This window comes from Maniola jurtina, chromosome 10 (genome assembly GCF_905333055.1).
Source record: "Maniola jurtina chromosome 10, ilManJurt1.1, whole genome shotgun sequence".
Taxonomy (NCBI): Eukaryota; Metazoa; Arthropoda; class Insecta; order Lepidoptera; family Nymphalidae; genus Maniola; species Maniola jurtina.
Window position 1 is genome coordinate 2,225,186 of NC_060038.1, and position 13,167 is coordinate 2,238,352.

The window sequence follows — 13,167 nt, forward strand, 5'->3', positions numbered from 1 at the left end:
ACTGGCACCACAAACAAAATAATATAATAGTAAACTGAAAAATTGATTATTCTCGACTAACTAGTAACTACCTACCTAGTTAGTTATGTTTAAAAATATTTTGCCTTAAATAATCTCAATCTTTACATTTATTTCACACTTTACAATTATTTATAGTTTTTTTTTTTTGATTTACAAAAAACTGAATACGAGAAGAAAAAAAAATGACACAAGAAACTTTAAATTGGAAATTGTAATAAAATTAAATAAAAATTGCACATCAGTGTTGCACATGAAAATTGCTTAGTTTGTAATTTCCCATAAGTGCAATTTTATGGTACAATCATTATAACCAAGTTATGGCACCGCGCATTACGAAAGTTTTATTCCGACAAAAATTTGCGTATTTTTTCCAATAAACTTAAAATCTAGGGTAAATTAATACCAAGCACGGGGTAATGGTAAAAAGCACAAAGTATTTTTTGCATTAGTAGGTAAAGCGAAATTAAGATCTGGCAACACTGATTGTTCTTTCAGAAAAAAAAGAAAAAGTGTGACGAGCGAGTGAATTTATTCTAACAAAATCTCTCAAATTAATTGGATAAAATGTCGACACTCGCTGCTCCTTTATCCGTTGCAGGAACACGATATTCTGGAGCCCCAGTCAGATCACAGAATGGTGAGGTTTAGCATTTATTTAGAAATGTTTATGCTACCCGGTCCAATGTCGATCACATGCAGTGCTTATGGTTTTACATTTTGAGATTTGTACATGTTAATGAAATAAAAATGGCCCTTTTAAGTCGTAATTTTCACATAATAGTGGCAAATTATATACGTGATACAAAATTTGCTTCTAAGCTAGTATATTTAGCAACATTTTTATTCATATAACCTATCAGCGTTAGTCACCTTCTTACAAATTTTGACTGTATTTTTGGCTAACTTGAATCTGAATAAAAACAATAAATTAATATTGTTATCTTGTTGTAGTAAGTGCAGCAGCAACAATAGCCAACATTGTGAAGAGCTCACTGGGTCCTGTCGGCTTGGACAAGATGCTGGTGGATGACATTGGTGATGTCACAGTCACAAATGATGGAGCCACCATCCTGAAGTGAGTTGCAGTTTACTTTGTTAATTGTGTTGTAGTAAGTGCCGCACCAACAATAGCCAACATTGTGAAAAGCACACTGGGTCCTGTCGGGTTTACAAGATGCTGGCGTTGTAATAAGTGCCGCAGCAACAATAGCCAACGTTGTGAAGAGCTGGGTCCCGTCGGCTGGGACAAAATACTGGTGGTATTAAAATCCTGCTTTTAAAATCTCTTTGATTTTCTGGGATAAAAGTAGCATATTATGTCACTCTCCAAGTCTACATACAACTATATGATATATCCATACAAAAAAAAATCACATCAATCTGTTGTGATGTGATTGAAAGACAGACCAACAAACACTCTTTTCCATTTATAATATGGGTAGTGATAGGTATAATCATACACATATTGGTTGACAATAATTGTTGTAAGATAATGATGTAATGGTCATATCAAATTACATGAAATTAAAACTAAAGCCACAAGGGTTCTCATACGCACCCTGGTCTGCGAAGAAGCGAACAACAAACTCATTTAATGCAGTAACTATGCAATCTTGTCTCCAGAATGCTAGAGGTTGAGCACCCGGCTGCAAAGGTGTTAGTGGAACTAGCTCAGCTGCAGGACGAGGAGGTTGGAGACGGCACCACGTCTGTGGTCATCATTGCTGCAGAGTTGTTAAAGGTAATATCACAGTCTAAAGGAATACATCTTATGGTCGATCGATGGAGATGTCTCGACAGTGAAATTGCGTAAGATGACAGGGATGAGATGGGGGAGGGATTATACCAACCAGGAGAAAAACTTATCACATATTTATTGTGCTAGTCTCAGTCTGCAAACTTTTTTTATCTAAAACACCATTTTTCAATTGCAGCTTTAATCCTACTACCATCTAGTTTATGGGTTAGTAATATTATACTAGGTTAATCTACTAATTATTAATTGCTAAAGCTGTCTGCAAACACTAATAACAAAAATTAGATTAACTTTAGGTGTCATTGTCAAACCACAGACCTTGACATAGGTCTCTTGTAAAGACTTCCACATGATGCAGTCTTGTGTCCCCTGGATTTAACAGCTCCTTGTGACTCATGTGAAGTTGTCTGTCCACCTATGGACGAAGCCTCAGTAGTGCTTTGCGTTGCGTCGTCGCAACACATCAACGGATTGTATGCCACACCCGCGTTGTGACGACACAACGCTTTATTGTGGCATGTCATCACACTAATATTATAAAGGCGAAAGTTTGTATGTGTGTGTGTGTGTGTGTGTGTGTAAGTTTATGTTTGTTACTCCTTCACACAAAAACTACTGGACGGATTTGGCTGAAATTCGGAATGGAGATAGATAATATCCTGGATTAGCACATAAGGTACTTTTTATCCCGAAAAATCAAAGAGTTCCCACGGGATTTCGAAAAACCTAAATCCACGCGGACGAAGTCGCGGGCGTCAGCTAGTTTAAAATATAGAAAACGACGCTGCGACGACGCAACGTAACAGTAATAAGTCAGAGCTGTAATAGATTATCTGCCTATGCTGCGCTTCCTGTCATTATGCCATATTTATAATATGTATAATATTTTTTTGACAGAATGCAGATGAACTTGTCAAAAACAAGATCCACCCGACCAGCGTCATTTCTGGCTACCGGCTGGCCTGCAAGGAAGCTGTCAAATATATTCAAGACAATTTGACAGTTACCGTGGAGTCACTGGGAAAGGCTTCAATCGTCCATGCTGCCAAGACCACTATGTCTTCCAAACTTATTGGGGCGTATCCTTTTATATAACGACTACTTGACCAACTTGGTTTCTCCTAGGTGGCCTTATGAATATGTTATAATATTACAATACAGCTAGATGAATTTCCATTTATAGTGCATGCATTTTGAGATCTCGCTCGCCATTTTAGCTCTCTATGTGTCAACTGTCATGTCAACAACAACAATAAACTAGAATTTATAATTTCTAATCAATGAATATCAATTTCTTTCTGCGTCTGGTCTGGGAAGCTTTGGCCATGGCTAGTTACCCTTCCCACCCTAGCTGCAAAGCTGTGCTATCAAGAGGTTTAACGTTTCGGTCAGAAACCGATCACGGATAATGGGTTTGTTGAAACTACCATAGTCCATACTCCTTCCAAGTTAACCAGCTTCCATTCATTCCTGGGCTATCTTGTATCAGAATTTACTTCACTTCTGTCCAAAAAAAGATTTGAAGTACTCTCAATTACTATCTCAATACTTACTTCATTTTCTACTGAATTCCTGAACTCCCTACACCAGTGATGCAGACTTCTTCTCAGAAATGGTAGTAGATGCGGCTCAAGCTATCAAGACCAATGACTCAAAGGGCAATGCAGTGTACCCCATCAAAGCAGTCAACATCCTCAAGGCGCACGGACGAAGCGCCCGCGAGAGTGTGCTAGTCAAAGGCTACGCATTGAACTGTACGGTAGCTTCCCAGGCCATGCCTCGCAAGATTGTGAATGCAAAGATCGCCTGCCTCGATTTCTCGCTGCAGAAGACTAAAATGAAGATGGGTGTGCAGGTAAAACATAGTTTCTTCTTCATATAAGATTTTGCATAAAATATCCATACTTATAATTATTATTGATGCGAAAGTTGTCTGTCTGTCTGTCTGCTAGCTTTTCACAGCCCAACAGTTTACCCATTTTTGATACAATTTGTACCGAGGCTACTTTTCCAGAAAATTGAAAAGTTCCTGTTTAACCGGGATTTTTGGGACCACTTGGTATAGTTATCCTTGAAAATTGAAAATGTCAATTATTTGTTCATGAACAAATTTTTTTTGTGATGTAAGTAACCACAAATTCAGTATTCAGATTTTTCCTGTACTTGTGCTATAAGACCTACCTACCTGCCAAACATGATTCTAGGTCAATGGAAAGTACCCTATAGGTTTTCTTGACAGACACGACACACAGCCAACAAAGTGATCCTATAAGGGTTCCTTTTTCTTTTGAGGTACAGAACCCTAAAAATAAAAATAAAAAGCCAAGTACAGTTTTTACTAATAACATCAATATATTCAAATCAAATCAAATCAAATTATTTTATTTGCTTAAATGCGGGTTAAATAGGTCTTACAAATTCATATTGGTATCACCACATTTGCCATGGAATGGCGTGCAAATTTCGTGCATGAAACATCAATGGTTATTATAGGTCCTCGTGTCAGATCCAGAAAAGCTCGAAGCGATCCGCGCCCGCGAGCTCGACATCACCAAAGAGAGACTACACAAGATCCTCTCCACCGGCGTCAACGTGATCTTATGTTCCGGAGGCATCGACGACCTGTGTCTCAAGTACTTCGTAGAGGCCGGCGCGATGGGCGTGCGGCGCTGCAAGAAGGCGGACCTGAAGAGGATCGCCAAAGCTACAGGGGCGACCTACCTCACATCTCTTACTAATATGGAGGGTGAGTATAAATAAATTTAGAAATATTCTTTGATCAAAAAACAGAAACATATCGACGGCTTAGAGTGAAAACCTCGTAAGTGTAAAAGAAGTAACTTTTCAGAAGGAAGAAAAAACTGCGTGCTGTAACTAACAGAAGCGAGTATTTACGAGTTTCTCATTTAATGTCATAGATGGCGTTACGAGTATCGAATGAACAAATTAGTCAGATCAGGATGTGCGTTGCGAGGTTTTCTTCCTAGAAACGCAATAAAATAAATTTGAACAAAAATGCATTCCCGAGGTTTTCACTCTAAGACGACGATATAGAAGAAACAAGGCTCACTAAAACTTAACACAGTACTTTTCAAGCATTTTACCCGAAAAAACAACCACCAGTTTGTAGCTCTTAGGTACTTTATACCGCCAACCTAAATAAAACCGTTGGTATAACGCACTTAATCTGCGCGACGCGGGGCGGCAAATATAGTTTATTATAAGCGGATGGGTTTTTAGGCATCCCGCGGGAACTCTTTGATTTCCCGGGAAAAAAAATAGCCTATGTCCGTCCCGGGGATATAAGCTAACTCTGTACCAAACGTTAAAATCCGTTAAACTGTTGGGCCATGAAAAGGTAGCAGACAGACAGACTTTTGCATTTATAATATTAGTATGGATAGTATGGATGTACGTTTGTATGAGCAAAACGCACTTGAGTGAGCGTCATGCAGTGCAGTGTAAATGCGTTTGGACCTTTCTCCCCTGTCACGTATCTTTGCTCCCTTAGGATTTCTCACTGAATAAAGAATCTCTGTAGGCTATGATGATAATAAGGACTTGTGTATATATTTCAGGTGAGGAAGTATTTGAAGCGAGCATGATTGGCGAGGCCGCGGAAGTGGTGCAGGAACAAATCTGTGATGACCAACTCATATTGATCAAGGGGTAAGTGTTTTACGTCATTAATTATATTACTTACTATCTACTTAAGTTTACGTAATTTATTATAACCACTATATTGGTACTGATTCTGTTGGCAACTAAATTTTAGAGTGTTCTCATCCTCTTCTTACTAATGCAATATGAAGAGGCCAGACACAGTTTGACAGTCTTAAATTTAATATAGAGCTGTCAAACCTCATGACTTCAGCTGCCAATCGTGAGCCTATTGTTTTTTGTAGCGTGCACTAAAATTTAGAGTCTTTAAATGTAAAATAGAGGTTCTGTCCCTTTTTAACAATATTAAAAGGAGGAGGACGCAGATACTCTAAATTTAGTTTAGAGAAAGACAACAGAATCGGCGCCATTATCATACAAATACAACAACTGACTATCAAAAAGTATACCTACTTTGATAAATTATTTGACTTTGACTTTAGGATAATATTATAGGCAGAATAAACAACACCATTCCTTCTCAAATCTCATTTAATAAACAGATAAAAAAAGTGAAATCTTATAAACTGAATAATTTACTGTATAATTTGATAAACTGAAATCATTTTTGGTTGCTTATTGCTAATACTTGTTTATACATTTTTGGTTTTCGCTTGGTATAAAATAGCCTATTAACTATGTCCGTAATAACTACAGGCCCGCAGCGAGAACAGCCGCCTCCATCATCCTCCGCGGCCCCACGGACGCGTACTGCGACGAGATGGAGCGGTCCGCGCACGACGCGCTGTGTGCCGTGCGCCGCGTGCTGGAGTCCGGGCGGCTGGTGCCGGGCGGCGGCGCGGTGGAGGCCGCGCTGTCCATATACCTGGACAACTTCGCTACCACCTTGGTGAGCTTAAAGACTTTCTTAAGACCTTAACTTTTTTGACTTGAGACCTTTCTGAACTTTATTGACTTTCTTAAGACCTTTCTGAACTTTACTGACTTTCTTAAGACCTTTCTGAGCTTTTTTGATTTTCTTAAGACCTTTCTGAGCTTCTTTGTCTTAAGGCCTTTCTGACTTTCTTAAGACCTAAACTTTTTTGACTTTTTAAGACCTTTCCGAACTTTGTTGACTTTCTGAAGTCAAAAGTTTATTGATTATGAACATTCAATCTATTTTCACATTAAAGATTACGACAATACTTTTTTCTAAATGGATAATGACGTAAATTGAAATTCAAGATTGCTGATTTTTAAAGCAAAATAAATTGGTGTTACAGAGTTCCCGCGAGCAGCTAGCGATCGCGGCATTCGCTCAGTCTCTGCTAGTAATCCCCAAGACACTGGCGGTGAACGCCGCGCGGGACGCCACGGACCTGGTGGCCAAGTTGCGGGCTTACCACAACTCCTCGCAGACTAAGGTAACACATCCAGAGTACCTACATAGGAAAAGGAACCGTATTCTCATGCACATAAGGCCAGTCTCTGCTAATGATCCCTAAGACACTGGCGGTGATCGCTGCCCGGTGCGCCACAAACCTAGGCGCCAAGCTGCAGGCTTACCACAACTCATAGGCTAAGGTAACATATCCTGAGTCCCTACATAGGAAAAGGAACCTTATTCTCATGCACATGAGGTATTTTACGATTCCAAGTAATTTAGTGCGATAAAATATTAAAAACAACAACTTGACAATAAAAACGCTAAGTGGTTCAATGCGGATCCACCGGCAAAACTGGTCTCAGAGGGCGCCACAAGAGGTCCGACCAATGTAAGCTATGAAGGCTTACATTGGCCGGACCCCTTGTGGTGGCTTTTTAAAAAAAAAAAGATTTTAGCCATGATAATCATGACTAATGCTCCCCTTTCCCCTCCGGTTAATCGTAAAGCTTGTGCCAGGAGTGGGTACGACAATAGTGCAACGGGTGGGGTTTGAACCGCTGACCTTTCGGAATTCAGTCCGCTCCTCAACTGTTGAGCTATCGAGGCTCTGAACTTGACTTTAGAGTATTCATTCATTGTATCGTAACCTATTGCAGGTGGAACACGCGAACCTCAAATGGGTAGGCCTGGACCTCAACGAAGGCACCCTACGCGACAACCTGGCCGCGGGCGTGCTCGAGCCCGCCATTTCCAAGATCAAGTCGCTCAAGTTCGCGACCGAAGCGGCCATCACCATCCTGCGCATAGACGACATGATCAAACTCGACCCGGAACAGAAGGGAGGGAAGAGCTACGAGGACGCGTGCAACGCCGGGGAACTCGACTAGTGTTATACTTAGTGTACATTTCATATTACGTTTTAATGTCAATGCTTTAATAAAGTATTGAAAGGTATTATTAATTACTACACTAAAAAACAAGTTATTATACTATTTTTCGACAAAACTTATGAAAAACTATTCAATATGGGGTAAGTAGTGGATCATCAAATTCCTGAAAGATCGGCAATGGATTGGCGGTTCTTCTGGTGCTGCAGAATATTATGTTCATGGGCGGTGGTAATCACACATCAGGTAACTCGCCTGCTCGTTTGCTTGCTATTATTTTTTTGTTGACAAAATTGTTGGTGTAAACTGCGTTTGCAATGTTTTGTCGAAAATAAGTATCACAATTTGTTTTTTTTTTGGTGTGCCAGGAGTTATACTTTTGTCCATCACATATTTTGAGCATACTGACGCATTCACATACGAAAGCGAAACGTTGAACGCCTTAAGGCGGTGTACTAAGGACATAAGGCTGCGTTTCCACCACAGATGTGCTATGCTACTAGAATCCGGGGGGTCTTTGTATGATACAGTACTGCCACTTGAGCCGCATCGTAAAAATTCATTTGCGCAGAAAAACGCAACCTAACGCTGAATAAAACCGAGAGTATACTCTGTGTACATCAGTGAAATAGAGACCTTATTGCTTGACGTTAAGATTATAAACACAATAACAATAAAGGCTAGTGCTATCTCGTTCGTAATTCTTGCGTAGACGACCAATAGCGGACGGACGCACGCTATGATTGGCGCCTTTCAATAAGGTTTCTGCGCAGGTACATCGGTGTATCAAAGCGGTAGTACTGTACTTTCGTCTCGCCATTGTAATTTATTGTACTGTAAATGGAATTCGAGCGTCAGAAACGTCAGAATAAAATGGACCTAGGATTCTTTGATTTAAAGTCTAAAATTGAATAACATCAATTTTAACTTCGCAACATATCCGCTTGTAGCACTGTCAGTAGATGGACGAATTTGAGCTTAAAACAAAGCTTTTACGGTCCAATATTTTAACGCTGAAAAGTTTGGAAGCTCGACATCTATATACTTAGATGAGACTCCCATTAACATACAAATAAAATATTAAAACAAAAATTAAATGAAGCGCAGAATAGTCACAATATTATCCAATCTTAATGATGCATTTGTAAAAAAATACTTAATAATATTTATTATTATTTTTCCCGAGTATGGATTCTTAAGTTTATCGCTTACAACATTAATATTTTAGGTTATAAAATAATAATAATACTAAGGCCTTCTAGGTATATTATTATAATATTAATAAAGTAATTTTTAAAAACAATGTTTTTATTTTTATCTTTACCTAATCTAATTCAGAGAAGGCGGTAAGTTTATTGTAGAAATCCTTTGAAAGACCTCTTGTATGACAGATTGCAGACACTGAGTAAGAGCTGATAATACTAAATTAAATAACGATATTATTAGTTCAAGTGCATGACTAAAGGTGTCTGGTAGAGTCGACCTTCAAAAAACAAAAATATTTCACCTAAATTAATCATTAATTAATTAATATTGTTTAAATAAATAGGTACCTATTTCTTTTCTGAATCATCAAGTCTTGTCTGTTGGTATTTGGTAAACAATAGAGAAAGACTTCAGTATTTAGGCGTGTCAAGAATTTCCACCTATAAACACCTCATTCGTAATGTTTAAAAGAATATTCAATTCCTTGCCTTTTTTAGTACTTACATCTTAAACCTATACTTAGATTTTAAGTACCTACCTAAGTAGGTATATAAATGAGAAGATGATTATCCTATCTACCTACCTACCCATTATTTGAGTCGAATAAAACCGCAAGCTACAAGCTTAACTATTTAATGCATATTCATCTAAATAAACAAGGTTTTCAGTATATAAGACAAAAGTAAATTTATTTTTTACTGTAGGTAGGTGGATCCAACACCTGCAACAGTTTAGCAAGCGAGTATTCAACTAGATACGAAAAATGTTAGGGTTTTTGATAATACTAGCAGCGTCGGCGGCGGCCATGCAGGAGCAATGTCATCCAGCCGTTGACAACGCCTTGCTGACACAGATCAGGAAGAACGTAAGCTTTCCTTTTTTTTTTTGTTGACGCTGGGGAATGCATTTACGCATCCCCCCCGGAAGCTAGCCAGCCAGCCGTGAGGCAGCCAGCCAGCTGAGGGAGGGTATGTGGGACTCGCCGGCCGAGAGGCGACCGGAATACCCACTAAACCCCAGCGGCGCTACTGCGCGTCGCCTGGCGACTGGGTCACGGGAACGGCCGAAGCAAACAACCGCGACCCAGCCAGCGACGTCTGCCGAGGCAGACCCTCCACCGGGGACCTGCTCGGTCCCCAACACCGCACCTCCGTGACGCACCAACGAAGTGCGTCCCCCGACCTTGGGACGCGCACGTCGCCCGCGTCCCATCCGCTGCTTCGTCCACTGTGCCCTCTGCTAGTCAGAGGGACACGCGGAGAAACCTCCCCCCCTGCCAAGTCATTAGCCATAGCCAACAATATCTCCGAAGAGAAATTATTAGCCATGTTACCGGGGCGCACCGGCCCGAACACTGCTCTTCCCCTCAGACGCATCCAAAAGGGACCAGCAGCATCCAGGCACACTGGGAGGTTACCTGGCTGGCGCCCCACGTAAGCTTTCCTAAATAAGAATACGCAAAGTCAAAGCCTCTTATTCAAATTGGTTATCCAGCATTATCACTTTTTGACTCAGTTGTTTTTAACCCCCGACCCAAAAAGAGGGGTGCTATAAGTTTGACGTGTGTATCTGTGTATCTGTCTGTGGCATCGTAGCTTCTAAACGAATGGACCGATTTTAATTTAGTTTTTTTTTGTTCGAAAGGTGGCTTGATCAAGAGTGTTCTTAGCTATAATCGAAGAAAATCGGTTCAGCCGTTTGAAAGTTATCAGCTCTTTTCTAGTTTTTTAATAGAGGTGTCTGTGGTGGGGGTTTTTTAAATTTTAAGTGATTGCTAGATAAATTATTGTTGTAATGGTAAAAGTACCTAGGTACGTTAACTTAAAACCAAAGCTAACGTATCGGTCTGATATAGTTAATTAACATTCTTTATTATATTTGTTCGATATTTCAGTTGTTTACGCCCTTTGAAAAGCATACCAAATATGTTTAAACGTACTTTGTTCTTTTCTTGGGGGACGGATAGAATACGGAAATCTAAATCTATACGCAGCAGAAACTTTTTTAAGTATTCTGTACCTGTGATATCTACTGGTTAATCTTTAACGAAAGTGATATTTAAGTGGTCCTGGAAAACTTGTCAAATATGGTTGGTTTTCAGAGTCCCGTGGGTCTGATGAGTGTCAGCAACGGCGCGCCTGTGACCTACTGCGAAGCCAACAACTCCCTCAACGAGCCGCTGCTCCGTAACACTTTCTACATGGACCACATGACTTCACAAACTCGAGAAAGAACTTTTCGTCGCCCCGTTCATGGAAAGGGCGCTGGAGCGTTCGGCTACTTCGAAGTGACCCATGACATCTCCCATATTTGTAAAGCTAGCTTTCTAAGCGAAGTAGGAAAGAGGACGCCAGTCGCAGCGAGATTTTCATCCGGAATCGCAGAAAAAGGAGGCTCGGAGTTAAGTCGAGAGGTTCGAGGTTTCTCGGTGAAGTTTTATACAGACGAAGGTAACTTTGATATACCTTGCATCGCTACTCCCATGTTTGTTATCAATAACCCAAGTTATTACACCAAATTCATCTATGGCATAAGAAAGCATCCATCGCAGTATCTCTATGACCCCAAGCCATTATGGGACTTAATAATTCAGCACCCCGAATCGCTGAACATGTTTATGTGGATGTTCGGGGACCGCGGTATTCCAGACGGTTACCGTCATATGGCTGGTCACAATGTTCATTCACTGCAGGTTGAAAACGAACAGGGGGAGCAACATTACATGAGAATGCATTTAATGCCAGTCGCGGGCATTAAACACTTAACAACGGCGGAAGCTCAAAAAATCAGCGCTGTGGATCCAGATTATTTTACGAGAGATTTATTCGATGCAATTACGAAAGGTGACTATCCTTGTTGGACAGTTAGCGTGCAGATCATAACCGAAGATGACGTGAAAAGGTGTGGATTCAAATTAATATTCGACGTAACAAGAGCGCTTGATGAAATTGAATTTCCCCTTCACCAAATTGGTAAAATGTGCTTAAATAGAAATCCTAAAAATTACAATGCAGAAATAGAACAGTTGGCCATTAGTCCGGCGAACTTGGTGAATGGTATACTCGGAGCGCCCGACAGAGTGTACGAAGCGCGAAGATTCGCCTACAGAGATGCGCAATTACGCCGCTTGGGGCCAGATGTTGACAGCATTCCTGTCAACTGCCCACTCCACGTCCCCGACGACAGCCCCGACTCTACTGGTTACGTATCAAAGACAGGTTTACTTCAAATAGTAGAAGAAAAGCCAAACAATTTCGATCAGATCACAAAATATTACGAGGGGCTATCTTGTGATGAAAATACCCGATTAATTGAGAATTTTATCCCTGCTCTGTCAGTTGCCTCTAAATCGGTCCAAGAGCAAGTGTTAGAGCTTTTAAAAACTATTCACGGCGACTTGGCCTGTCGCGTTGCTGAAGGGTTCAATATGACGATAAATTATTGTTAATTCTTCACTCGACCTTCGTAACCTGTTAGCCATTTTCGTAAAACCTAAATATTTTTTACTACAAAAAAAATATTAATTAATTTCGTGTAGGTATTTTATCAGACATGAATGTGAATTGTAAAACTCCATTTAATTATTTACACGTTTTTTATGTTTTACCTTATATTTACTCTTTTTATGTCTTTCTTGTTATTAAATATAATTTTACTTCATTTATTCTTAGGTAGATACTTACCTATTTTGTTAAACCATGCATCTATTTTCTCTGCAAACGATTGTTAAAAAAATATCTATTAAAAATTAAATCTTCATTTGCCTGTGTTTTATTATTCATTAATGATAATGACTATAATGAGTCTGGTACACTACTCCATGCTAATGAATCTCTCACTTAAGATACCTCTGATGATCTAGTAGGTACCCAAGTATGAGCATAGTGGTAAAAAACCGGCTAAGTGCGAGTCAGACTCGCGCACTGAGGGTTCCGTACTCGGGTATTTTTCCAACATTTAGCACGATAAATCAAAAACTAATATGCATAAAAATAAATAAAAATCTGTAGGTAATAGAATTTACAGGTAAAGCCCTTTCATAATGATACCCCACTTGGTATAGTTATCTAACTTTCAAAATTGAAACATATTATTGTAATTTTTTTTTTGAATAATGTGACCACAAATTCGCGGTTTTCAGATTTATTCCTGTACTTGTGCTAAGACCTACCTACCTGCCAAATTTCATGATTCTAGGTCAACGGGAAGTACCCTATAGGTTTCCTTGACAGACACGACGCGACGGACGGACAGACAACAAAGTGGTCCTATAAGGGATCCGTTTTTTCTTTTGAGGTACGGAACCCTAA

The 13,167-nt window shown here is 39.8% G+C and overlaps 2 protein-coding genes across 2 annotated transcripts; both read left to right on the forward strand.

The window, feature by feature from the left end:
- Positions 1 to 496: 496 nt before the first annotated feature.
- On the forward strand, positions 497 to 7,718 carry LOC123868809 (T-complex protein 1 subunit alpha). The gene is made up of 10 exons (XM_045911422.1): positions 497 to 658; positions 973 to 1,096; positions 1,645 to 1,762; positions 2,675 to 2,856; positions 3,368 to 3,632; positions 4,271 to 4,523; positions 5,356 to 5,446; positions 6,095 to 6,287; positions 6,661 to 6,801; positions 7,421 to 7,718. Exons 1-10 carry the CDS (start codon positions 586 to 588, stop codon positions 7,649 to 7,651), a joined length of 1,671 nt encoding a protein of 556 aa, XP_045767378.1. The 5' UTR covers positions 497 to 585; the 3' UTR covers positions 7,652 to 7,718.
- Positions 7,719 to 8,941: 1,223 nt separating this feature from the next.
- On the forward strand, positions 8,942 to 12,305 carry LOC123869066 (peroxisomal catalase 1-like). The gene is made up of 2 exons (XM_045911803.1): positions 8,942 to 9,722; positions 10,959 to 12,305. The coding sequence occupies exons 1-2, from the start codon at positions 9,621 to 9,623 to the stop codon at positions 12,303 to 12,305; spliced, it is 1,449 nt and encodes a 482-aa protein (XP_045767759.1). The 5' UTR covers positions 8,942 to 9,620.
- Positions 12,306 to 13,167: the final 862 nt, after the last annotated feature.